The 26865-nt window shown below is 41.5% G+C and overlaps 1 protein-coding gene across 4 annotated transcripts in view; it reads left to right on the top strand.

Moving 5' to 3' along the window:
* The window catches only part of LOC101890868 (myosin light chain kinase, smooth muscle), a 137330-nt gene that overhangs the window by 31771 nt on the left and 78694 nt on the right, over positions 1-26865 (top strand). For 3 of the 4 annotated variants that reach the window (XM_059130810.1, XM_020040070.2, XM_059130812.1), the window contains exons 3-7: positions 6172-6463; positions 8561-9045; positions 9134-9225; positions 9660-9872; positions 10148-26653. In XM_059130810.1, the coding sequence (XP_058986793.1) occupies positions 6172-6463; positions 8561-9045; positions 9134-9225; positions 9660-9872; positions 10148-26653 (17588 nt within the window). Of the gene's footprint in view, positions 1-1178; positions 1508-6171; positions 6464-8560; positions 9046-9133; positions 9226-9659; positions 9873-10147; positions 26654-26865 lie in introns of all 4 variants that reach the window. The other variant, XM_059130809.1, reaches the window with a different exon arrangement.

Below are 26865 nucleotides of genomic sequence, written 5' to 3'. Positions count from 1 at the left end.
ATTTTCAGCTGACCTCTTTGGCAAGTAAACACCATCATTTTGTTTGTTTACAAACTGCTGGACAACGAATGTCATCTCATCGGAGACGGAGAAAACCAAATTCGGTAGTTCACCACTTTCGGCCAAGCGAAGCAACTCTTTAGCTCTTTTGAGGCTATATTCTTTCTGTTGCGATATAAGTTCTTGCACTTGGCTTTAAATCGAGCTCGGGCTCATTTTTCAATATTTGCCGAATGGAATATTGCGATATGTTCAGCTCGCGAGCCATTTTTCGGCCACTGCGACGCGGATTTCGATCAAGTTGCTTCTTTACTTTTCGAACCATTTCTGCTGATGTTGCTGTTTTCTTCCGTCCACTTCCTTGACGTCGGTCTATGCTACCAGTATCACGGTAACGAGCGATGGTACGAGACACAAAAGATTTATTCACATTTAAATGCTGGAGTGCTCTGACGATAGCCACTTGAGGTTTTCCAGCCAAATATTAAGAAATCACGGGATAGTGTGATTGAATTCCATCACGTACAACTTTTTCTGAAAAACTCTCACCAAAATGCCTTTGTACGCTTGTAAACAATATAGTGAGCTGTCACTAGAATAATTTTAACAGCTGTCGGACGAGTGGCTTAGAAATGACAGCTGTCTGTAGTTGGTTCCAGTTTTTTCATCTGGAGTATTTTAGAAAGCAAGCTTGGCACTAAAAAATATCAAAGTGTCGATTACCTCAAGCAAGCGCTTCGCCGGGAATGGGCCAAAATACCGCAAAGCAACATTCGGGCAGCTTGTGACGGTTTCATTGGCCGTTTAAAGGCCATAATTCGTGCAAAAGGTGACCAATTCCAACAAATCTAAACTTATGCTTGATGCTATATCCGAAATTTTTTGCTTTCATTCAATAAAATTAAAAAAATGTAAAAATTATGGCTTTTGACTTTGCAGTTTTTTTATCTTACCCTGTATATATCAAGTTTTTCCTTCAGTTCGCAACTCCCTGAAAAGAAAAGGATTTTATACCCATTAATATTTATACATATATTCATCATCGCAAAAAATCCCCTTCCGGTCATCGATCCAAAACAAAAAAACTACGACATTTATGTATAAAAATAAAATACTTTTTATATATAAATTTATATATTTTTATTATTATTATTTTTTTTTTTTTTGAAAATTTCAAGCATTGATGTATCATCACATGTCGTTGTTGCCACCACCACAAGCATTTTTTAAGAAAAAATTAATTACGAAATAAGTGAAACGAATGAAGTGAAAAAACCCCCACAAGAATAAAAAAAAACTAAACTATATATAATAAAATAATTAAAAATAAATAAAATTGGTGGAAAATTAAAAAAGAAAATACAACTCGAATTTTAAAATCTCCCAAACCCCCTTCAAATCTGGCATCATAAATTATGGGCAACGGTTGTTCGAAATGTTGCAATTGCAACGATCGCAAATACTATCACGGCACACTCTCTTCTACCTCATCAGTGTATCGTAAAAGGTAAATAAAAGTATTTGAAAAAAAGAAAAACAAAGAAAAAATAAGATATCAAAACAAAAATGAATAAATATAAATAATTTAATATAAACAATATGTTGATCTGGCGGATGTTTATGTTTCCAGTTAATTGAAATACAAATAAATAAATGCTGGGAAAATAAATAAATTATTATTGGGGAGTATTGGAAAAGAATATAAATTCTTGTAGTGATAATTGACTGTTTTATGAAGTTGAAAAACTAAAAAAAAAAATAATTTTCCCAGAAAAAATCATATCAACACAAACTTATTTAGAGGTCTATAGTGGGATTTTCTAATTAATTTTTTTGTGTTACCGACAAAATTAGGTAACTTTGAAACCCAAAATTTAAAAACAAGAAGTTATAGTTGACAACACTAGTAGCTATCAGCGGGTCTTAGCGACTACTTTAATTTCGTTGCTAACTTTTCGATAAATTTTGTAATTTAACGGAATTATAAGCATTTTAATTTTACAGACATTTGTCTGCAACTCAAAAAAAAAAAAAAAAAAAAAAATAAATAAAATGAGTTCCACTACTGATTGAGAATTCCACTACTGTTGTGCATTAAAATACACTTTTTTAGTGATGTTCTAGTCCTTGAAAATTCTTCTTTAATTCCAGAAATAACCTTGAAAATCCTCTGACTCTCTTAGAAAAACTTAAGTTCTTGAAAAAGTATTCTTAAAAGTCTGCAGGTAGTCCTAGAGAGACCTAAGCGTCATGGTCCTTGACAGTCCTTGAAAAATCTATGTTTTTCATCCCCGAAGATATTTTAAGTTCTCCCCGGAAAAATTCATATACCCTCTGCCAATGTTTTATTATTTAAAAATATTTTGACTTCTCTTATGATTATTCAAATTGTTAACCCTCTATGGAGTAGATTCCGAAGAAATTGACCAATATTGTCCATTTCGTATCGGTCCCAAATATATATGATATAAATATTGCGACGTGCCAGGTTTGGTTACTTCCTTCACTTTATATGAGATATGTGATAATTTTTAGAAAAGGTTAAAATGTGCGTGAGGTACCAGATATAGACGACCCAAGTATTCCATTTTTATAATTCATCAAACACACATGACAATTTCGGTATGGGCAAAATTACAAGAACATCGACCATTGGTATCCAATTTTATGCGGAATCATAAATTCCATATTCATCCCAGGTTTCTGGTTGAGAGATATAATTAGTTGCAAAGAAACGCTGACATGTTTCGCTAGTTATGACAGATAAAAGTATTGAAAATTGTTACCCTTCGTGGGTGAGGTACCAGAAGGTGTTCGTAGATATATATCATCTTCACAACAGATCATTTTGTGTTAGCAAAAATGTTTGTGTGTGTGTGAAATTTGAAGAGAGTTGGATGCTTATTTTGCTTTCATTGAGCGATTTGGTTTTTTTTTAAAATCTTGAACACCATGTATGGGGCAGGTACCAGAAGAAATGGTCCGATCTCTACCATCTTTGTAACAGATCTCGTGCTGATGGAAATATTAAGATGTTCCAGGTCTAATAGGAATCGGATGTTAATTTCGTTTTTTGATGACCTTCAAGGATATTTTCACCATTTGTGCGGGAGATACCACCAGACCTTGGGTTAATAAAAATATTGTAATGTGTGTAATTTGAAGATAACCGGGTGCTTATTTCGGATCGTTTTGGTTATTCAAAACATCTAACCCTTGTGGGTGAGGTACCAGAAGGATGGTCAGATTTCTACCATCTTTATAACAAATCGTATGTCGATAGACATATTTGGATGTGACAAGTCTGAATGGAATCGGATATTAATTTTATGTTTTATGAGCTTCATGAATATTCAAATTATTGACCCTTTGTGGTGGAGGTACCAGAAGGAGTGGACCGATGTATTCCATCTTCACACCAGACCTAGTGTTAATTTCAATTTGTGTTGTGTGTAATTTGAAGACAATCGGACAGAATCGGAAATTTTGAATAATTATAACCCTTATAAAATGTGATGTAGCATTTTATAAGGGTTATAATTATTCAAAATGTTGACCCTTTGTGGGGAGTTACTTGATGGAGTGAACCGATATTGTCCATTTTCGCACCTGACCTAGAATCGACGTAAATATTAGGATTTGCAAAGATTGAGCTAAATTCGATTATCGTTCTTCTTTCTGTGCAGAAAATATATTTTTTGAAAATTTCGACCTTTTATGGGGAGATACTAGAAGGAGTGAACCGATATTGCTCTTCTCCGAACTCGATCTGACTTTGATAATAATATTAGGATGTACCAAGTTTGGACCAATTCGAATACTCCCATCTAGAGTTATCGTGCGCACCAGCCAGACAGACACACAGACGGACATCGCTAGATAATCTCCAAATATGCTGAAGCGGATTTGGTAACAAGAGTCCATGGGTTAGACCCGTTATTTCGATGAGACACGTTTTGGCCGTATCAATTGATATACACTCTCTGTAGCCATATGACTGAGGGTACAAATATTCAAATTCAAATATTTTGGCCCTTAAAAAATCTTGACACAAATTTGTCAAAAAATCTGTTAAAAGGTAGCACTAATTTACAGTTATTGGTCCCTAAATCCTTAAAAAATAAGGTTTTTGGTTTTTGTCCTTAATAGTAGTTGAAAAATCACGTTTTACGGTCGCTGTACAAATTTGAATAAAAAATCAGTCCTTCAAGATATATTGTTATTGAATTTCCACAGTCCCTAAAAATCCACGTAAATTGATATCTTGGACAATATATCCTCAAAGGTCCATTGATAGATCCTGAAAAATCTATATTTCGGGTCCTTGATTGTCCTTGAATACAAAATAATTTGTCGGTTCGTGACTGTTCCTATCAATCCAAGAAATATTTTTTAATGTCTCATTATTGGTAATTTTATGGTCCTCAAAAATTTTGAAACATAAAAAAAATATACTTCAGAAAGATTTTTAGTTCAGAAAAAATTTTTTAAATACAATTTCCTTGATAGTGATGAAAACATACCTGTAGAATTCCGCTGAAAATTTTCAGTTTATCATTCATCGACAGTCCATGAAATATTTACGTTTTTGATATTTTTGAAATTTTGCTAAAACATCAGTTAATATTAAGCTGAAAGACCTTGATATATTTAAGTGTATTTGTCCTCAATATTTTTTTAAAATATATCCTTCAAAGGCGAAATTATTTTGTTCTTCAAAATTCTTGAAGTTTTTTGGTCCTTGAAGAAAAAATGATACAAATTTGACAAAAAAAAAAACACTGGTTTCCATTTATTGGTCCTTAAATCCTTAAAATAAATAAAGTTTTTTTTGTCCTTGAAATCACGTCTTACGGTCTTTGTACAAATTTGAATAAAAAATCAGTCCTTCAAGATATATTGTTATTGAACTCCCACTGTCCCTAAAAAGGCACATTAATTGGTATCTTGGAAAATATATGTATTCTCCAAGGTCCATTCATAGCTCCTGAAAAATTTATATTTCGTGTCCTTGATTGTTCTTGAATACAAATTAATTTATCGGTTCGTAAGAAATATACCTATAGAATTTCGCTGAAAATTTTCAGTTTATCAATCATCGACAATCCATGAAATATTACCTTTTTTTGATTTTTCAAGAAATTTTGTTACAAAATCTATCAAGATTAAGCTGATAGTCCTTCATAAATTTAAGTGCATTTGACCTTAATGCCATTTGAAAAAATATCCTTTAAAACCCAAGTTAAAAAAATTAAATTTTTTGGTCCTTAAAGAAAAATTTATAAAAATTTGTCAGAAAAATCTGTTAAAAGTTAACGCTAATTTAAATCTTTGGTGCTTAAGTCCTTAAAAATTGCGCTCGTTGTACAAATTTGAATAAAAAAATGAGTCCTTCAAGAAATATTATTATTGAAATCCCGCAGTCCCTAAAAATTCACTTAAATTGGTATCTTGGACAGTATATCCGCAAAAGACTATTTATAGCCCCTGAAAAATCCATATTTCGGGTTCCTGACTGCCCTTTGAAAAAAAAACAGTTTTATTGGTACCTTAGGCCTTGAAAAATATCCTTTAGAATAAAGTTGAAAATATATGTTTTTGAAAGTCCTTGAAAAATTAAACATTGTTTGTCTGGTTATCCTTTAAATAAAAAAATCCATAAATCCAGGTCTGATAGCCCCAAAAATATGTATTTTGACTGATCCTTAAAACAATAAAAAGTTTGTAAGTTTTTGATAAAATCCTGATTCCTTTAAGAAAAAAACCAAATTTAATAGCTACGAAAATATCGCTTTTGTTATTAAAAAATATATAATCATTAGATATATTGTTATTTTTTATTTTTTTCTATATAAATTAGTTAGGGGAACTGATGGCGTATAATTACTGCCTGACTAATAAAATACTTATACGCCCTGGGGTTCTGATTAGTCACATAAAAAGCAGCTATTAAAAAAAAAAACAAAAAATAAATCAAATTAAAATATTTTATTTCTTCCGAAAGATTTACGAAATTCAATTAAATTCGATCATTAAAATTTTATGCGAAATCAATGGGCGTTCCAATTTTATGGATATTATATTGCCTTCGGCTTGCTTTTGTTTTCAGATTAGCCAATAAAATAAAATGCTAATTTAATTTATTTTTTTTTTCATTTGTATTTCTCGTAGGAGTCGTGGCGAACTACCCATCTACAATTCCGATCGTTTTCGTATCACACAGACCAGCAATGCTGTCCAGCTGGCCGTTGAACATGTCCAACGGGAGGATGCTGGCCACTACACCCTCATTGCGCGCACAAAGGCCAACGATGTTATACGAAAGAATATCGAACTGATTGTCGAGGATCGTTCAGCGGGCGAAGATCCACCAGTATTTGCCAGACGTTTAATGGATTTATCGGTTAAAGTTGGTACACGAACCAGATTTCTATTGGAGATACGAAGTTCGACAGAGGTTAAGGTAAGGGGACTGAAAATAAGTACTATTTTAAAGATATATATTGTTTTTAGATGAAAGGGCTAGAGAAGAGCTTGAAATCTTATCTGTGCATGAAGAATACAAGAAAGCTCTTCTGTTCAAAGAAAATGTTAATGAGATTTTCATTCTATAGAAGAGATTTATAAGGTCTTCTGTCTGTAGGAGAGCTTTTGGAATGTTATATCTGTAGAATAACTTTAAGAGCTATCCAGTATATAGGACACCATTTAAAAATTATCTTTCCGTATTCTTATTTCAATAAAAAGCTCCTTCTTTCTATAGGGGAGCTTAATAAGTTTTATGGGGCGTTAGAAAAGCTTTACAAAGTTTTCTGTTGGTGTGAAAGAAAACGGGCTTCGCCAGATCTTTTGTCGATTAGAGAGCTCTTATAAATCCTCTTTTCGTAGAAGAACCTTTGAAAGTCTTCTTTCCATACAAAAGCATTAAAGAGTCTTTTATCTACAGAGCTTTTAATTGTATTATTTCACAGAAGACTTTTAAAAGCTCTTCTTTTCATAGAAAATGTATTTACAGGAGCTTTAAAAGGTATTGTGTTTATATAAGAGCTTTAAAAGGCCTTCAATCTATAGAAGAGCTTTAAAAAGTCTTCTGTTTATAGAATAGATTTTAAAAGGCCTTCTGTTTATAAAAGAGCTTTAAAAGGCCTTCTGTTTATAGAATAACTTTAAAAGGTCTTTATTGGAATTTCTGTACCCGAAGCTTTAAAAGAACCCTGCAGAAAAGTTTGACATGATCTTCTGCCTATGGAAGAGCTTGATAAGGTTATATGTCTTCAGAAGTGCTTTATAAATTTTTAAAAAGCTTTTCTGACAGTCGAAAGTTTTATCTTGATAGGAGGAGCTGTATGAGGTCATATGTCTTCAGAAGAGCTTTAAACGATTTTTAGAAGCTTTTCTGACAGTCGAAGGTCTTTAAAAGCTTTTCTCTTATTAAAAGAGCTTTAAAAAGGACACTTTCAATATAAGACATTTCAAAGTTCTGCGATCTTGCAAAGATCTTTAAAAAGGCTTGGAATATATAAGTCTCTTGAACGCTCTTCGTCTATAGAAGACTATTTATGGAAGGCTTTAAAATTGCCTTCTGGATATAGAAGACCTTGAAGAGCTTTCTAAGCTATAAAAAACATTTAAAAGCTCTTCCGGCTCTAGAAGATCTAAAAAACTTTCTTCTGTAGTAGACCTATGAAAGCTCTTATGGCCATAGAATACTTTTGAAAGCTCCTCTATCTGTAGAGGATCTTTAGGGCGGTAGAAGACCTTCGGACTATCAGAATCCCTTTTTAAGGGGTCTCTATAGGGAGAAATATTATAAGAGAGGCATTCTTTAAAAGCTCTTCCATCTGCATAAGACTTTTAGTCCATATTCTGTCTATAGGATAACTGTAGATGATCCTCGGATTTTCGGAATCCCTTTTTAAGGATACCTATAGAGAGAAATATAGAAAAAGAGGCCTTATTTCTATAAAAAATTCTTTTTATGTTTTTTTCTCTTATTCGGAGAGTTCTAAAAAAGCTCATCATGGAGAGGCCTTCAATAGGTTTCAATTTTTTTCTATAGTGACAAAACCCTATAAACATAAATGCAGGCTCGCGAGCTCTCCGTGAACGTAAGTCTCTTCACCCACAATCATAATTAGGGAAAAAATACTCAGAGAACAATACAAATTGGGAGAACTTAAAAGTGAGACTTTCTGCCCGACACTGGTTTATAAAAAAAAACTTTTAGAGGTGAGATCTCCGTGAGCGTAAGTCTCCCATCACCCATAATCATAACCACTGAAAAAGATGTACTCAGAGAGCAATAAAAATTGGGATAACTTAAAAGAGAGACTTTCCGCTAGATACTACTCTTTGGAAAACCATTTTAGAGGTTACTCTGTAAAGAGAATATATGCGAGATCCCTCCATAGAAATAACCCCTTCTGAGGGTCTCTCTATGGAGAGAATTTATTCTTGAGAAGTTCTCTAGCCACGTCAGTCCTTGAGATTTGTTTCCAAAGATTTTTTGACATTCTAAATTCCTAAATTTAATCCTTGTTTTTTTTTTCCTTTTCCTCAGCTAACCTGGTATCGCAACGATCGTCGAATATGCGAAAATGATCGCATCAAACAGGTGCAAGAGGGCACCTACTACTGGCTGGAAGTGAGTCCGGTCATTCTAGAGGATGGCGGCCAATGGATGGTTATGGCTGAGAATTTAAGTGGACGTAATTCATGCATTTGTCATTTGAATGTTATGGTACCGAAGGCCTACAAGGCCCCTGAATTCGTTGAAGAACTGAAGGCAGTTCTAACCGAGCAGGGTACCGTATCGCTGGAGTGTAAAGTTGTGGGTGTACCCACACCACAATTGCGTTGGTTCAAAGATTCCAAAGAGATTAAGGCAGGCGACATATTTGCCTTGACGGCCAATGCAAATGATCCCACATCGTTGGGTACCTATACGTGTGAGGCTGTCAATTGTATGGGTAAGACCTATTCCAGCTCCAAGGTACATGTGGTGGGCCGTGGCAGTCGTGAGGGTTCTTTGAAACCGGCAGATAAGTAAGTTATTGGTTTCTTTGAGAGTCTCCTTTTTTATTGTGCTCTCATTTATCTCATTAATTCTCTTTTATACTCTCCCATTATTTAGCATGACAAATGGTGCTCCCCCGCCAATATTTACAAATGAACTGAAAAATGCCAGCGTTCGTATTGGTGACAGTATCGTGCTCGGATGCCAAGGTGAGTATGCCACAGTGCGAAAACATCATTAATTTAATTTGTTTCAGTTTTTCTTGGCGCCGTGCCAAAATTGCCCAACCATCAGCCATTCGGACTGAGAACCGCCAACGCTGCCCCAAACGAAATCAATCGAAAAAACACCGGTGGCAAACAAATGGCAAAACGAATTTCTTTCGTTCGCTCCCCGGTTTCTCGAACATAAACTTGAATTGAAACAAAATTTTTGGAATACCTCAGATAGTGGGGCAGGTCAACACTCGGCGGCGAATGGCATAGAATCGAATGCGAGCAGTAGCAGCAGCAAAGGAGAATTTCAAGATCAAAACAAAACAAATGAAATAAAACATTTGGTTTTCTCAGAGCACCGGGAAAAGAGCGGGAGAAACGTTGGCTAATTTCTCTCTTTTTTCTCTTCTCTTTGTTTGCATTTCTAGTGGCTGTGCCACCATGGCCCAAGAGCGTGGCCTGGTACAACAAAAATGGCCGTGTCGATGTTGGTGAGCGTTACAGACATGTTGAGGACGGTTTGGGTGTTTACATGATCGAAATCAATCCCTCGGAGGCCTGCGATGAGGGCGACTGGAAATGCGTGGTGACCAACAATGAAGGATGTGTTGGCATTTCATCGTGTGTGGTAAATATGGAGAGTAAGTAGATGTTGGAATTTTCGAAAAGGAAGAGAAAGTGAAGGATGAAAGGATCTCTAGAAATCTTAGGGAGTTATGAAAAACCTGGAGATCTTCTATTGGCATGTTTGTATTATTTTGGCCAGGGAAGAGTCCGATGTGTTATATTTTCTAAGGAGAAGCAAGAGGTCTTGAGATCTTAAGGTGTATTTTTTCTATTTAGAAGTCCTCCAAACTTCACTTTTTCTTCAATTATATTCCGATTTTTTTTCATTCCCTCATTCTTCCCCCCGCAGTACCCAAAAATTATCGCAAGCCTCGTTTTATGGAGAGTTTACGAGCCATCCTCACCGAAGAGGGTCTGGTGTCATTCGAATGTAAGGTGGTTGGTTTTCCAACACCAGTCCTTAAATGGTTCAAGGATGGCCAGGAATTGAAACCCGGCGATGTTTATCAGCTGACCGGAACCAATTCTCTGGGCACCTACTGCTGTGTGGCCAAGAACTGTATGGGTGAGAGCAGCAGTGTTGCCGTCCTCACCATCGAGGACATACAGAATCAGCTAAAGGAAGAGGATCGCATTTTGATTGGAGCCAACAATCAACCACCGAAATTTCTAATTGGTCTCAAGACCCAAGAGACGAAAATCAACGAACCCTTCCAGTTTATGGTGAAATTGGAAGCCAAGCCGGAACCATTGTTGTCGTGGTTCCGCGACGAAATACCCATTGAGATATGTGAATATTACAACTATTATCGCGGCGAGGAGGATAATTGGTATTTGGACATTGCCAATGTGGAGTTCTTAGATCAGGCTGAGTGGAAGTGTGTGGCGGTAAATGAGTTCGGAACGAGTGTGACTTCGTGTTTTTTGAAATTACAAATTCCGCGACACTACAAGAAACCGAGATTTTTGGAGAGTTTGAGGGCAGTGTTGACGGAGGAGGGCGCGGTGAATTTGGAGTGCAAGGTAATTGGTGTACCGCAGCCGGTGTTGAAGTGGTACAAAGATGGTGTGGAGCTGAAGCCGGGGGATATCCACAAAATCATATCGGGACAGGATGGCACCTGTTGTCTGGGTACCTACACCTGTGAGGCCCGCAATTGTATGGGCGTGGTGGCCAGTTCCGCCTCCCTGCTGGGCTTTGAGGATGCCCACACTAAACAAGAGTTGGAGAAACAAAATGAGTTGCAAAGGAATTTCTCTCTGTCCACCATTCAGGAGGAACGTACCTCCCAGTTATATGAGACGCCTCAAGGCACCGAGGTCTCCTTCTCCTTCGATGGCAAAGAGGTTTCGGTGTCATTGTATGAAACACCCGATTTGACCGAGGATGAGGCCATTAAAATTGTGGAAATGTATGCCGATCAAATATCCGAACATGTCACCGAACACAATGTGGTGGAATTGCCACCGCTGAGATTTGTCAAGGAAACCTCCCAGTCCGGAAAACTCCTCATGGAGGCAATGGTCATTGACATATCGCCCGAGTACTTCTCCCACGATGAAGATTTACGCACCGAGGCGGGCATGGATGATATTTCGTTAAATGAAATAACCATCCATGGCTCCTCGGTGAAGGATGAAAAGGAGTTGGAACAAAGGAACAAGGAGTTGGACGATTTGAAAATGGTCGTGGAGGAGGAGGGAGAGGTGACAGATGGTGTGACGGCTCCCTCACGTAAACGCAGGAAATCGAAAATTAAAAATGGCGAGGAATTTTGTAGTCCCGAGAAGACCATTAGCAGTTTGGAGGAGGTGGACTCCTCGGAGTTGCAAACCTTTGCCAGTGCTGTCCAGTCCCCTGTGGATTCTTCTTTCTATCAATCAATGGATGAGGGAGCAGCAGGATCGGGCCAGCAAGCACCCCCTGCCGCTAAAAAGGGTAAAAAAGACACCGGCAGTGAGACCACAGATACTGAGGGAGCTGCCTTCCAAGATCTGTCGGGAGCAGAGGGAGATGGCCTTATAATAACCCCAGCGAAACATCCCAAAAAGCAAGTCCTAAGTGCCGAGGAAATTGAGAGAAACCTCAAATCCCTTTTACCCCTGGCCAAGATGTTGAAGATTTTAGATGGCCACTTGAATGCTGTCGAGTCCGAGGTCATTGCCCAGTCGGTAATGTTGATGGCACCCTCTTCGGCCGACCAGTCTATTGCCATTATTAAGAATGTCATTGAACCCATTGGCCAAATACAATCGAAGCTAAAGGTCTACTCGGGTGATACCCCCCTGGACATGCTGTTCGAAACCATGAAGGATGACGTGCGCAATCTCCATGTGGCCCTGCAGGTCATTGAGAAATGTGTGGAAATCGATGAGACCGGCACGACATTGATCCAGAGGACCAGTGTCTGTATCATTGACAGTATTGCCGATCACATGATCAAGGCCCTGCAGGAGGTGAAGGCCGTTTCCAAACTCTTTGAGAATGAACATTTGCGCAGCCATTTGGAAATGACGGTGGACGATATACGTCAGGGTCTGGAAATTACCAAGGATACCATTAAATCCCAGGCCTTGCTGCAGGAGGCCCAGGAGCTGGAGGCCAGCAAGCATTTCACCGAGACCGTGGCCAAATTGCAAGACGTTCCCGAACCGGTGCCTTTCGAAAAAGTCAGCGATGCCCGGCTACCCAAGGATGCTGCCTTTGTGGCCATGATCTGTGAGCCGGTGATGCGCATCCAAGAGGCCTTGGAGCGGGTGGAAAATGAACTGACCCTGGAGGAGAGTGATGAAGATATTTATCTCAAGGTCCATGAGAAAATCATTGGCAATTTTGTACAACCCTTTGCCGATCTGCAAAAGGTGGTGGCAAAAATCGAGACTCGGGCCAATAGCTTGGCCGGATCGAATAGCATGGAATACAAGATTAATATGGCCATATTGGATATTGTCTCGCCACCTTTGTTTGAGTTGAAAAAAGGTTTGGAAATAATACAGGCCCAGCCCTCGCATAATATAGAGGCGGGAAAATTGACCGTTTCCACAGTGGAGTCTATGGTGCCGCCGCTACAGGAAATGCAAAATGGCTTGGCCCAACTTAGCCAGGATATTATGGCCGGGCATTTGGCTGAGGAGGCCTTTATGGACACCGATGACATGAAGAAGTTACTGCAGTCCCTGGCCCAGGCCGTGTTGCATTTGGAGACGAATATTGAGAATATCAATCAACGTCTGCCGGAGAATGTCAGCTCCAGTTTGTCGCGACTCAAGGAGGAAATATCCTCGCTCATAAGCCAGGTCATAGATAAGGAAATCGACAAATATCATCTAACCGTTTTGGAGAACATCAAGCGGCCCATTGATGAGCTGAACTATTGTATCCGGCAAATAGAGCAAAAGGCCATTTCTGGATCCCTTACCGATCTGGTTGATCCTTTGCATAGCCTCAACGATAAAATCAAAGTCAGCCAGGGCATTTTGGACCTTTCCCCCCTAAAACAGAACGAAGATGTGGCCGAGACCCTGTTCAAAATCAGGGATCTCATAAAACGCATTGAAATTGGCATTGAAGAGGCCGAGTTCAAATCCCTGCAAAAGGAAATCGAATTGGATGAACAACAGGCCGCCAAGGAGCAAAATCTCTTTGCGGCAATGCGCCAAGAAATGGAATTGAAAATCGATTTGAGTGAGGGCATTAAGGAGCTGCAGAGCCTTATGGAAAACATTGGTATGTTACAGGAAATGAAATATTTGGATCACAAACTTGAGTCCAGCTTGGTGGACCTAAAGTCACCCCTGCAAAGAATGTCGGATGAGTTCAAACACCAAGAGATCCAGGGAGTTGACATCAAATCGCTCATGGCCTCGGTGAGGGCCTTAAAGGTTATATCACCACACATTGCCAAGCTGAATATGTCCCTGGAAAAATTAGGCGGCATGCGCAGCCGCGAGGAGTTCCATAAATTCTTCAGCAAAAATTGCCACAACCACTTCGAGGAACTGAAAATGGCCATAGATCAAATGGAATACTTTGATGAGTCGACGGGCATTAATCTGCCCATATCCGTGGCAGATACCTTTGACAAGACCCTGGTGGCCTTGGAGAATTTGATTTCCAAATGTTTGACCCGGATCCATGACACCGAGGAGCTGTTGACCACTTTGGAGGAAATTTCTCCCATGCACACCACCATTGAGTCCCTGCCATCGGATTATGTCACGCCCGGTCCCCTGCAGGCCTTCGAAGAGAAACGGGCTCAGGTGGATCAATTGCTGGGCCAGCTGAAACAGAGTATTGCCTCGGTATTGGGTCATTGCCAGGAACTGGATTCCTCTGGCTCGGTGCGTGAAGAATCCCAGGAGAAATTGAAAAAAGCCCAAGAGAAGATTCACATGTTCCAAGAAACGCTGGAACGCAGCCTACAATCTCCGGCATTCGATAAGGCCCAAACCTTGTCGGAGGTATCCCAGGCCAATTCCATTGCAGAGGCAATTACCAATTTGGAGTATTGTGCCCTTCAGATACAGGAATTTGTGCAATATCAGGATGTCCAGTCGCTCAAGGAAGAGGAAGTATTCCAATTGAAAGCCATGGCCAAGCCGTTAAAGGAAATTGTGGAAGCTGTTCGTGGATTCTACAATCAAGAATTGGAACAGGCCGAATCAATGGCCACTTTGTCACAGGCTTCACAATTATCCTGCTCCGAGTTGTTGAGAAGCATAACTCCCTACCTGGTGGCGGTGCAGGAACAACAAGCCCTGGAGACTTTGGAAAGTCTTAGCGAAAGATCCACTCCTCTTCAGCAACTCATTAAACCGCTACGAGAATTGGAAAAATCTCTCATCTGCTGCGAAGAACAAATTTTACTCTCACACACTTCTTCCCTCTCTGAACAACAATCCATGGAGCAATTGAAAGTCGTTGCCAAACCTTTGCTTCTGCTCAAGGAAGCCATTGTTATGGTCAAGCAGGAACACAGTTTCCAATCCCTGCAACAATGTCCTGACTTGCAATTGCTCCAGGAGGAGCAACAATGTGCAACCCTCTTTAATCTCTTGAAATACTGTGAGAGTTTGGATACCCAAATTCTGGAAAATATTGACGAATTATCCTCCCTGGACTTGTCGGAAATGAAATCGATGGCAGAAATGCGTTCCGTAACGCCCATGACTCCAGCTGGGCCAGCAGTGATCTCGCATCAGGTGGAGGTGAAAACTTTCGATCTCAAAGACTGTGTGGCTGGCGGCATTAAACAGCTGGAGGAATGCCTGGAATCAACCAAGAAATTGACCACCATTGAGGTTACCGAAATTGAGTCCATAATGCAGGATCTCAAATCAGATTTACAGGATATGCAAAAACAGCTGCTGCTCACCCCTTCAGATCTGCAACAGAAGGAGCAACAGGTGGCCAAGACAATGTTTAAACTCAAGGAATGTTTGGTCCACACCTATGAAGCTTCCGGTCTAGATGTAGGGCTGGAAGAAATTGAAAAGACCTTTGAAGATCTGCTACAAGCCATGCCCAGCCTGGAACATCAATTGGCCTTGGAGATGAAGGAGAAAATCAAATTTGCCCTTTCCGAATTCGTTGTCCAGTGTTTGCAGCATCCAGAGGGTGGCATTGATCAATTGGTGCCAGTCTTCCGGAATCTGCTGGAGACACTTGAAATTATTACAAAATCCCAAAAGGTGGAAATCGAACCAAGTTCCAGTGTCATTGTCCAGCTGCAAACCCAACTCATGGCCGCCTTTAATACCCTCAATGACCTCAGCGAAGTAAGCAGAGATGTGACCATGAGAGGGCAACTCAAGGAGTCAGTCAAAACCCTGCTCTATATTTACGATTTCATTGAGAACAATGAGGGTAATATGCGAATCATTGAGCTGCTGCAGGAAATTGATGCTCTAAGTCCCCAGCTAAAGGATATTTCCCGTCACCTTATGACCCAACCCGCTGCCGTAGATGAGGCTGAAATGCAGCTACTGCTTCAACAGGTCAATGAGACCCAGACATTCCTGACCCAAATTCAAGAGGGTTTGGTCAACAATAATCCTTTAGTACAGAAATTCCTGGAGCTACATCAACCCATGGTAGGTCAATTGAAGAATACCCTGATACAAGTTCAGCAGAAACTTCAGGAACCCCAGAAAGTAGAGGTACAAAAACTTCCCGAGGTCCAGGTTATGAAGGCTTTGCTGCAAGACCTGCAAAAGGATATGGCCGAAATCCAACAGGTCGAGGGTAAACAGCTCAAGGCAGAGGCCGAACTTTTATTGGCCGAGGTCCAAGAAGGTTTGGTAGAAAATAATCCCATGGTTGTACAATTCATGGAACAATATCAGAGCCAGCTTACCCTGCTGAAGGACACCTTGACGGAGGTGAAAAAAGAGCTCGAAGGACCAAAGGCCCTGGAACTCCAACAATTGAAATTTGTGCCTTTGATGGCGCAAATTTTAGAAGAGCTCAAGGGTAATTTGGAAAAGATGGAAATAATGGAAACCAAGGAGCCCCAAAAGCCAATCGTACAGGAACTCGAAACAGCTCCTCAAAAGGCCAAGATCCTGGAGCTGAAGGAAGAGGCTCAACTATTTTTAAGCGAAATGCAAGAAGGTTTGGTTGAAAACAAACCGGTGGCCTTGAAATTTATGGAACAAAACCAAACGCAAGTGGGTCAACTCATGGATGCCCTGAAACTGGTGGAAAAGGAACTCGAAGGACCAAAATCCGCCGAAACGCAAGAATTAAAATCTGTGCCCATGATGGCAGGTCTCTTGCAAGAACTCAAGGGAAATTTGGAGAAATTGCAGGTTCAAGAAGTTACCATGGAATCAAAGGCTCAAAAATTGGAGAGCCAAGAGGCAAAGGTAGCCCCTCAAAGGGCTCAACTTATGGAACTGAAAGAAGAAGCCCAACTCTTCCTCGTGGAAATGCAGGAGGGTTTGGTGGAAAATCAGCCTCTGGCCCTGAAATTCATGGAACAAAACCAAAAGCAAGTTGGCAAACTGAAGGAGGCCTTAAATGTGGTTGAGCAGGAGCTCGAAGGACCAAAATCATTGGAAGTCAAGGAACTAAATTCCCTTCCCATGGTGGCCGGTCTCCTGCAGGAACTCAAGGGAAATTTGGAAAAATTACAAGTCCAAGAAGTTGCCATGAAGTCTGAGGCTCAAAAATTGGAAACCAAAGAAACAGATTTGGCGCCTCAACGGGCCCAACTTTCGGAATTGAAGGAAGAAGCCCAACTCTTTCTCATGGAAATGCAGGAGGGTTTGGTGGAAAGCCAACCCTTGGCCCTTAAATTCATGGAACAAAATCAAAAGCAGGTCGGCCAACTGAAGGAGGCCTTAAATGTGGTGGAGCAAGAGCTCGAAGGACCAAAATCATTGGATGTTAAGGAATTGAAATCCCTACCTTTGGTGGCCGGCCTCCTGCAGGAACTCAAGGGAAATTTGGAGAAATTGCAAATTCAAGAAGTTACCGTAGATGCTAAGGCCCAAAAATTGGAAACCAAAGAAGCAGGTTTGGCCCCCCAACGGGCTCAACTTATGGAACTGAAAGAACAGGCCCATCTCTTCCTCATGGAAATGCAGGAGGGTTTGGTGGAAAATCAGCCCTTGGCCCTGAAATTCATGGAACAAAACCAAACGCAAGTTGGCAAACTGAAAGAAGTCTTAAATGTGGTAGAGCAGGAACTCGAAGGACCAAAATCTTTGGAGGTCCAAGAACTGAAATCCCTGCCCATGATGGCTGAAATTCTACAAAATCTCAAAGGAAATTTGGAGAAACTGCAAATCGAAGAAGTTCAGATGGCAGAGGCGCCAGCTCAACAACCCCAAACAGAAGTGGTGGCCCAAAAACCACGTATCGTTGAACTCAAAGAAGAGGCCCAACTTTTCCTGGCCGAAATGGAAGAGGGCATTGTGGAGAACAATGCCTTGGCCATTAAATTCATGAGACAGAATCAAAGTCAGGTGGCAAAGCTGAAGAAGACCCTAAATCTCATAGAACAAGGGCTCGAAGGACCAAAAGTTGCGGTGGTACAACAGTTCCAACACATACCGCTGATGGCGGAATTACTGGAAGGTTTGAAGGGTAATTTGGAAAAATTACAGCTTACCGAAGGTATACTGGAAAGCCAGGCCAAGAAGCCCCAGGCCAAAGATGTAAAAATCGAGGAACCACAAAAGGCCGAAATTGCCGAGGTCAAAGAGGAAACCAAACAATTTTTGTCCGAAATGCAGGAGGGTCTCGTGGAAAAGAATGTTGTTGCCTTGAAGTTCATGAATCAAAACAAGGCCATGGTGGGCAAATTAATGGAAATTCTGAACGTGGTGGAACATGAAATGCAGGCCCCACAGCTCCCCAAAGAACTGCAATTCGAACATTTCCCTCTCATGGCAGAACTTTTGACCAGTCTCAAGGATAATTTGGAAAAACTACAGCTAACTGAGGAAAGATTTGAGGCCAAGGCGCAAAAGGCCGTGGCCCAGGAACGTCAAGCCTTGTTGCACAAGGCCCAAATATCCGAAATTAAGGAGGAGGCCCAACTTTTCCTCGAAGAAATGCAGGAGGGTTTAATGGAAAATAATCCTATTGCCATACAATTTATGGAGCTGAATAAGTCCAAGGTGGCTTTGTTAAAGGAAACCTTGGTCCTGGTTGAACATGAGCTCGAGGGAGCAAAAAGCATGCAGGTTCATGATTTGAAACACTCTCCGCTGATGGCAGAACTTTTGCAAAATCTCAAGGAGAATTTGGAAAAATTGCAAATTATGGAAGTGGAACAGAAACCAGAGGCCCAACAAACTGTGGAACAGGACCTGGCGGAGACCAAGCTGCAGAAGGGAGAAATTAGTGAAACTCCAAAGGAAACCGAAGAACAAAAACCCACTGAAAAAGAAGTTAAAATTATTGCCGAAAAGGCCGACATCTCAGAGGCCAAGAAGAAGGAAGAAAAACCTAAACCTATCAAGGAAGCCTATCTCGAGGAGGTTTTACAAACCATTCTTCTGTCTTTGGACCACATAACCCTGATTAAAAAGTCTCAACTGAACCAGGCCCAGCAAGAAGTAGTGCGATCCATTGCCGACAATCTCAAAGAGCTACAAATGGCCATAGAAGAGGAGAGCGCCACACGCATTGAGGATCGCCTGTTCTTGACTCTGTTCAAGACAAAGGAACTGCTGAAATGCTCAGTGCTGCGGCAGGACAAATCCCCAGAATCTGCGGAGTTATTAAAGAACTTCAACAAGGTCTTTATACTCATCCTCAATGGCAATGATCAGTTGAGGAAGTCCATACTGTACGACCTCAAGGAAAATATTTCCTCCTCTGCCCAAGAAATTATAACTGTGGCGGAACAACAAACCACAGGGGCGTCGGGAAAATTGGGAAAACTATGTCAAACCCTGCAAAGTCTTAAAATCCAGTTGGATGATATCCATCAAAACAATCGCGGAAACATGAAACTGAACAGTGAACATTTCCAAAAACTGCAAGAATATGTCCAACAAATCGTACAACTAACCGAGGGTTGTCCTGACGTGGATAGGCAGCCCCTTACTACGTTGGCAGATAAATTGAAGCGTCAAGAAATCCAAGAAGCCTTGGAAATCCTACAAGAATTGGATAGTATGCAAGGCATGTTCAAACAAATCGTACAACTTATCGTAGATAATAAATTCCCGCAAAAATCTTTGGAGTCCAGTGTGGAAATGGCCATGGAAAAGCTATCCACTGCCGGAGAGGAGTCCCAACAAATCAAGACGGACTTGCAAGAGGCCCTAGAATCCCAAAATCAGGAGGAAAAACGCAAATGTATTTTTAAACTGCGCGAACACATTGTCCACACTTATGACGGCTCATTCCGGGAAGAATTGGAAAATGTTGTCGACTCTTTGTTAGAAGGTAACACCGAACTTATTGAAGAATTCAACGCAGAATCCCTACAAAAAGTTGAGGAACTTTTGAATTGTCTCAAAGAGAAGGTGGAATTGGTACCCTCAGAAACATGGAAACCCAAGCTGGAGGGTCTCAACTCAAAACTCTCAAATCTGCAGAAGGTGAGTGAAACCCTCAAGGTCTCCAAAGATGTGGACAAATCCACGGTTAGCATGATTGAATTGCAAAAGAATCTTATGGATATCTTCGTAATGTTTGATGATATGTTGGAGCTCAAAAATCGTCAGGTGGAACCCCATTTGGAGGAGGTGAAATCCCTGGCCCTAAAACAATATGATGAGATTGAAAAGTCCACGGAAAATGTAAGAACTCTTAGGGTTTATGAGGACATTTTGAAATTGGGAAAAGCCATGGAACAGGTATTGGAAATGGTATCCAGTTTAGCGGCTCTAAAAGCTGAACTATTGGAAGAATCTCAAATGGAGGCCATTGCCAAGAAGGCAGACGAGAAGGAGGTGAAATCCGAGCCAGCTAAGGCTGAGGTATCAGAGGTGACGGCACAAAAGGTAGAGGAAAAGAAACTTGAAACTGAGAGCCAGAAACTGGAGGAGAAGGAAGTTAAGGCACCTGAGGCAAAGGCTGAGGTATCTGAAGTTAAATCCGAAAAGGTTGAGGAAAAGAAGGTGGAAGCTGAAGCCAAAAAACCCGAAGAGAAGGATGTCAAGTCTGCTGCAGCTAAGGCTGAGGTATCCGAGGTTAAACCCGAAAGGGCAGAAGAAAAGAAGGTTGAAGCTGAAGCTAAAAAACCAGAAGAGAAAGATGTCAAGTCTGCTGCAGCTAAGGCTGAGGTGTCGGAGGTTAAGCCCGAAAAGGCAGAGGAGAAGATGGTTGAATCTGAACCTAAGAAACCCGAGGAGAAGGATGTCAAATCTACCGCAGCTAAGGCTGAGGTGTCGGAGGTTAAGCTCGAAAAGGCAGAGGAGAAGAAGGTGGAAGCTGATGCCAAGAAACCAGAAGAGAAGGATGACAAATCTGCTGCAGCTAAGGCTGAGGTGTCGGAGGTTAAGCCCGAAAAGGCAGAGGAAAAGAAGGTAGAAGTTGAAACAAAGAAACCAGAAGAGAAGGAGGTCAAGTCTGATGCAGCTAAGGCTGAGGTATCCGAAGTTAAACTCGAAAAGGTCGAGGAAAAGAAGATGGAAGCTGAAGCCAAGAAACCAGAAGAGAAGGACGTCAAATCTGCCGCAGCTAAAGCTCAAGTATCCGAGGTTAAACCTGAAAAGGTTGAAGAGAAGAATCTGGAAACTGAACCTAAGAAGCCCGAGGAGAAGGATGTCAAATCTACCGCAGCTAAGGCTGACGTATCCGAAGTTAAGCCCGAAAAGGTCGAGGAAAAGAAGGTGGAAGCTGAAGCCAAGAAACCAGAAGAGAAGGATGTCAAATCCGCTGCAGCTAAGGCTGAGGTGTCGGAGGTTAAGCCCGAAAAGGCAGAGGAAAAGAAGGTAGAAGTTGAAACTAAGAAACCAGAAGAGAAGGACGTCAAGTCTGATGCAGCTAAGGCTGAAGTGTCCGAAGTTAAACTCGAAAAGGTCGAGGAAAAGAAGATGGAAGCTGAAGCTAAGAAACCAGAAGAGAAGGACATCAAATCTCCCACAGCTAAGGCAGAAGTATCCGAGGTTAAATCCGAAAAGGTTGAGGAAAAGAAGGTGGAAGCTGAAGCCAAGAAACCAGAAGAGAAGGACGTCAAATCTGCTGCAGCTAAGGCTGAGGTGTCCGAGGTTAAACCCGAGAAGGCAGAGGAGAAGAAGGTGGATACTGAACTTAAGAAGCCCGAGGAGAATGACGTCAAATCTACCGCAGCTAAGGCTGAGGTATCCGAAGTTAAGGCCGAAAAGGCAGAGGAGAAGAAGGTGGAAGCTGAAGCCAAGAAACCAGAAGAGAAGGACGTCAAATCTGCCGCAGCCAAGGCTGAGGTATCCGAAGTTAAACCCGAAAAGGCAGAGGAGAAGAAGGTGGATACTGAACCTAAGAAGCCCGAAGAGAAGGACGTCAAATCTGCCGCAGCTAAGGCTGAGGTATCCGAAGTTAAACCCGAAAAGGTCGAGGACAAGAAGATGGAAACTGAAGCCAAGAAACCAGAAGAGAAGGACATCAAATCTGCTGCAGCTAAGGCTGAGGTGTCGGAGGTTAAGCCCGAAAAGGTCGAGGAAAAGAAGGTTGAAGCTGAACCAAAGAAACCCGAGGAGAAGGATGTCAAGACTACCGCCGCCAAGGCTGAAGTATCCGAAGTTAAACCCGAAAAGGTCGAGGATAAGAAGATGGAAGCTGAAGCCAAGAAACCAGAAGAGAAGGACGTCAAATCTGCTGCAGCTAAGGCTGAGGTATCCGACGTTAAACCCGAAAAGGTCGAGGAAAAGAAGATGGAAGCTGAACCAAAGAAACCCGAGGAGAAGGGTGTCAAGACTGCCGCCGCCAAGGCTGAAGTATCCGAAGCTGAAGTTACCGTGGAAAGTTGCATTGAAAAAGCCCTCCATACCATACCCGACACCAAGGAGTGCCGTGAACTCAGAAATGCTCTGGAAGAAGCCTTACAATCCACAACGGAAGAACAAAAACGAAAATCGATTTTCCGATTACGCGAAACAATCGTCCACACCTACGATGGACGGTTCGCCAGCGAAGTTGATAGTGTCATCGATGCTTTGCTTGAAAATAATCCCGATCTCATTGAATCGGTTAATCGCGAACATTTGCAAAATATTGAGAGCTGTATTAAATCGCTTAAATTACGAGTTGATTCGATACTCATTAAGCCATGGCAAACGGAATTCGAGGGTCTCAATTCAAAACTAAGTGCCATTCAAAATGTAGCCGCCGCCCTGAGACCCACGAAGGATGTACACAAGTCCTCGGTGAATATGGTGGAGTTGCAAAAGAATCTTATGGATATCTTTGTAATGTTTGACGATATGTTGGCCATAAAACCGAATGCAATGGAAGCGGAACTTGAACAGGTGAAAAAGCTGGCCCTGGGCCAATATGATGCTGTAGAAAATGCCAAAGATAATCTGCGAACTTTACATGTCTATGAGGATATTATGAAGTTATGTAAATCCATGGAGAAGGTTGTGAGAACAATTTTGGATATGGCGCCCAACGTGGCAGAGGATGTTCCATTGGAGACCTTGAAGAGCGATGAAGCCAAGGAAGAAAAGAAAATCGAAAGTGAAACTAAGAAATCCGAAGAGAAGGATGTTAAGGCCGCAGCTACAAATGCAGAAGTATCTGAGGTTAAGGCTGATAAGGTGGAGGAAAAGAAACTTGATGCGGAAGCCAAGAAGTTGGATAAGAAGGAAGTCAAGGCAGAAAGTGTCAAGGCTGAGGTGTCGGAAATTAAGGCTGAGCAGAAAGAAGAAAATAAATTGGATTCGAAGGCCAAGAAGTTGGAGAAGCAGGAAGTCAAGACAGAAAGTGCCAAGGCTGAGGTGTCAGAGGTCAAACCGGAAAAGGTGGAAGAACAGAAATTGGACGCAGAAGCCAAGAAGGCAGAAAAGAAGGAGGTTAAGACAGAAGCGGCAAAGGCTGAAGTTTCGGAGGTCAAACCTGAAAAGCTGGAAGAAAAGAAATTGGACACAGAAGCCAAGAAGGCAGAAAAGAAGGAGGTCAAGAGAGAAGCTGCAAAGGCTGAGGTTTCAGAGGTCAAACCTGAAAAGCTGGAAGAAAAGAAACTGGACACAGAAGCCAAGAAGGCAGAAAAGAAGGAGATCAAGACCGAAGCTACTAAACCTGAGGTCTCCGAAGTCAAGTCTGAAAAGGTGGAGGAAAAGAAAATGGACACAGATGCCAAGAAGGTGGAAAAGAAGGAAGTCAAGACCGAATCCACCAAACCTGAGGTCTCCGAAGTCAAAGCCGAGCAGAAAGAAGAAAAGAAACTGGAAACCGAAACCAAAAAATTGGAAGAGAAGCAGGTCAAACCAGAACCTTCCAAGGCTGAGGTGGCCCACATTAAGTCTCCACTGGAAATTTCTGTTGATGTTACCTTGCAGAAAGCCTCAGATGTCGCTGATAGTCAAGACCTCAACCAAACCCTCAAGGATGTACTGCAGTCTCATACCGATGGACAGAAACGTCAATGCATTTATAAACTAATAGAACTCGCCAAGCGATCCTATGGAACGACAAATCTTACTCCGGAAATTGATGATGTTATCGATTGCCTGCTGAACGATAATCAGGAACTGATCGAAACCATCAACACGGAGTATGCCAAGAATATTGACAGTATTATTAAATCATTGAAACTGAAGCTGGACAATGTGACCGACAACTATTGGGAAAGCAAATTGGACGGCTTACATTCCAAACTCTCGAGCATTCAAAAGGTGGTCAATGCCCTGAAATGGGACAAGGATATGCCCAAGTCATCGCTGAACATGGTCGAACTGCAGAAGAGCCTCATGGAAATGTTTGTTATGTTTGACGATATGTTGGACACAAAATATCCTCAAATACAACCGCATTTGGAAAAGGTCAAATCGTTGGCTCTGAGTCAATACGATTCCATTGATAAGGCTCAGAGGAACGTTCGTTCCTTGAATGTCTACGAAGATGCTCTGACACTGTGTCAGTCCATTGAAAGTGTTATAAAGAAGGTCTCAGAAATATCAGCCGAGAAGTTGGAAGAAAAGGTACTGGAAGTGGAGAGCAAGAAACCCAAGGAAGAGGAGGTGAAAACTACTGATGCTTCTAAGGCCAAGGTATCTGAAATTAAGGCTGAAAAGGCAGAAGAAAAGGAAGCAGAATCCAAGTCCAAAAAGGTGGAAGAGAAATATGTCAAACGAAGAGCCTCCAAGGCTGAAATTTCTGAAGTCAGGGCGGAGAAATTGGAAGAGAAGAAGGCGGAAACTGAATTCCAGAAAGTCGAAAAGAAGGATATTAAACGTAAGTCCTCCAAGGCAGAGATTTCTGAGGTCAAGGCGGAGAAATTGGAAGAAAAGAAAATCGAAACGGAAGCCAAGAAACAAGAAGAGAAGGTTCTTAAGAAGGAAGCTTCTAAATCAGAAGTATCTGAGGTTAAGGCCGAGAAAATTGAGGAAGGCAAAGTGGAAGCTGAGACCAAAAAACCAGAGAAAAAGGACGAAAAACGCAAGTCCTCCAAGGCCGAAATTTCGGAAGTCAAGCCTGAGAAATCGGAAGAAAAGAAATTGGAAACGGAAGCCAAGAAAAAAGAAGAAAAGGACATCAAAGCGGAAGCTTCTAAAGCAGAGGTATCAGAAGTCAAGGCCGAGAAAATCGAGGAAGGCAAAGTGGAAACAGAGGCCAAGAAGCCAGAGAAGAAGGACGTTAAACGCAAATCTTCAAAGCCTGAAATCTCCGAGGTCAAGGCTGAAAAATTGGAAGACAAGAAAATCGAAACTGAAGCCAAGAAACAAGAAGAGAAGGACCTTAAAAAGGAAGCTTCTAAGTCTGAAGTATCTGAGGTTAAGACCGAGAAAATCGAGGAAGGCAAAGTGGAAGCTGAGCCTAAGAAGCCAGAGAAGAAGGACGAAAAACGCAAGTCCTCCAAGGCCGAAATTTCGGAAGTCAAGCCTGAGAAATTGGAAGAAAAGAAAATGGAAACGGAAGCCAAGATACAAGAAGAGAAGGATATTAAGAAGGAAGCTTCTAAATCAGAAGTATCTGAGGTCAAAGCAGAGAAAATCGAGGAAGGCAAGAAACCCGAAAAGAAGGATTCTAAACGTAAATCTTCCAAGGCGGAGGTTTCAGAGAAGGTTGAAGAAAAGAAATTGGACAAAGATACCAAAAAGGACGAAGAAAAAGAGAAAGTTGAAGAAAAGAAACCTGAAGTTGAAACAAAGAAACCCGAAGAGAAAACTGAAGTTATGGCTGAAAAGAGAGCAGAAACCGAAATCAAGAAGCCAGAAGCAAAGGAAATTGAAAAGCCTGAGGTTAAAGCCCAAAAGGTCGAAGAGAAAAAGGCTGATGAAGCCAAGAAAGAGGATGACAAAAAGGAAGAAGTTAAGAAGGACGTTAAGCGCAAGCCTTCCAAGACTGATGACACAGAAGAGAGGGCCAAGGAAATGGAAGCAGAGAAGCCATCTCCAAAGGTTGAGGAAGCCGAAGAAAAACCAACAAAGAAATCTGAAGACAAGAAGGAGACTAAACGCAAGTCCCCCAAAACCAAACCTGAAAAGACCGAAGAGAAAGCAACTGAATTGGAAAGTAAGAAGGACGAAGAAAAAGAAAAGCCATCGCCAAAGATGAAACCCAAAGAAGAAGAAAAGTTGCCCAAGGAAGCCCCTACAAAGACTGCCATAGCCCAGGAAGAACAAATCGAAGATAAAAACGCCACCCTCACTAGACGCCCACGTAAAGCCGTTGCCGAGCCGCCTACCGAAGATTCCGCTGAAACCAAACCCAAAGAACCAGAGGAACTGTCCAAGGAAGCCCCAAGAAATACTGCCACCGCCAAGGAAGAACAAATCGAAGATAAAAACGCCACCCTCACAAGACGCCCACGCACAGCCGTTGCCGAACCGGCAACCGAAGACTCCACCGAAACCAAACCCAAGAAACTCAACGAATACATCGATCTCAAAGAGCAGCGCAGCGCCAAACGAATGCCCTCGGTCGACATCAAGCTGACGAATCGCAACACCTCCGTCGGCAGTGACATCAAATTGACCTGCAGCATTTCCGGCAATGACCTTGAAATACGCTGGTACAAAGACAAACAACCCATCGATGCGGAGCGGAATGCCTCCAAATACCGCATCACTCAAAATGACGGACTTTCGTGTTTGGAAATCAAATCGGCCGATCAACAAGATGCAGCCGTCTACAGATGTGTGGCCGCAAATCGGAACGGTGAGGTGGAAACTAGCTGCCTCGTGACACTGTACGATGTGCCCAGCAACAAATTTGGCACCCCGCCCATTTTCACCCGTAATATCAGAGGTATGCTAATCGATTTTAAGTTTGCTCAGCTTTGATTCGAATCGATGCTATTCGTATTTGTTTTACTTTTTTTTCGATGCACTTCTTACAATGGCAGACGTTGTTCGATTTTTTTATGGTTGTTGTTTTGAATTGAATGTTTTATTTGAATTCAAAGACGTCGAAGTAGAAGAAGCACAATTTCATTGATGCCCTACATGCATGCCAGGCAG

This window comes from Musca domestica, unplaced genomic scaffold (genome assembly GCF_030504385.1).
Source record: "Musca domestica strain aabys unplaced genomic scaffold, Musca_domestica.polishedcontigs.V.1.1 8, whole genome shotgun sequence".
NCBI classification, from domain to species: Eukaryota; Metazoa; Arthropoda; class Insecta; order Diptera; family Muscidae; genus Musca; species Musca domestica.
Note: the sequence above shows the minus strand (reverse complement) of the source record. Positions and strands in the feature narration are given on the sequence as shown.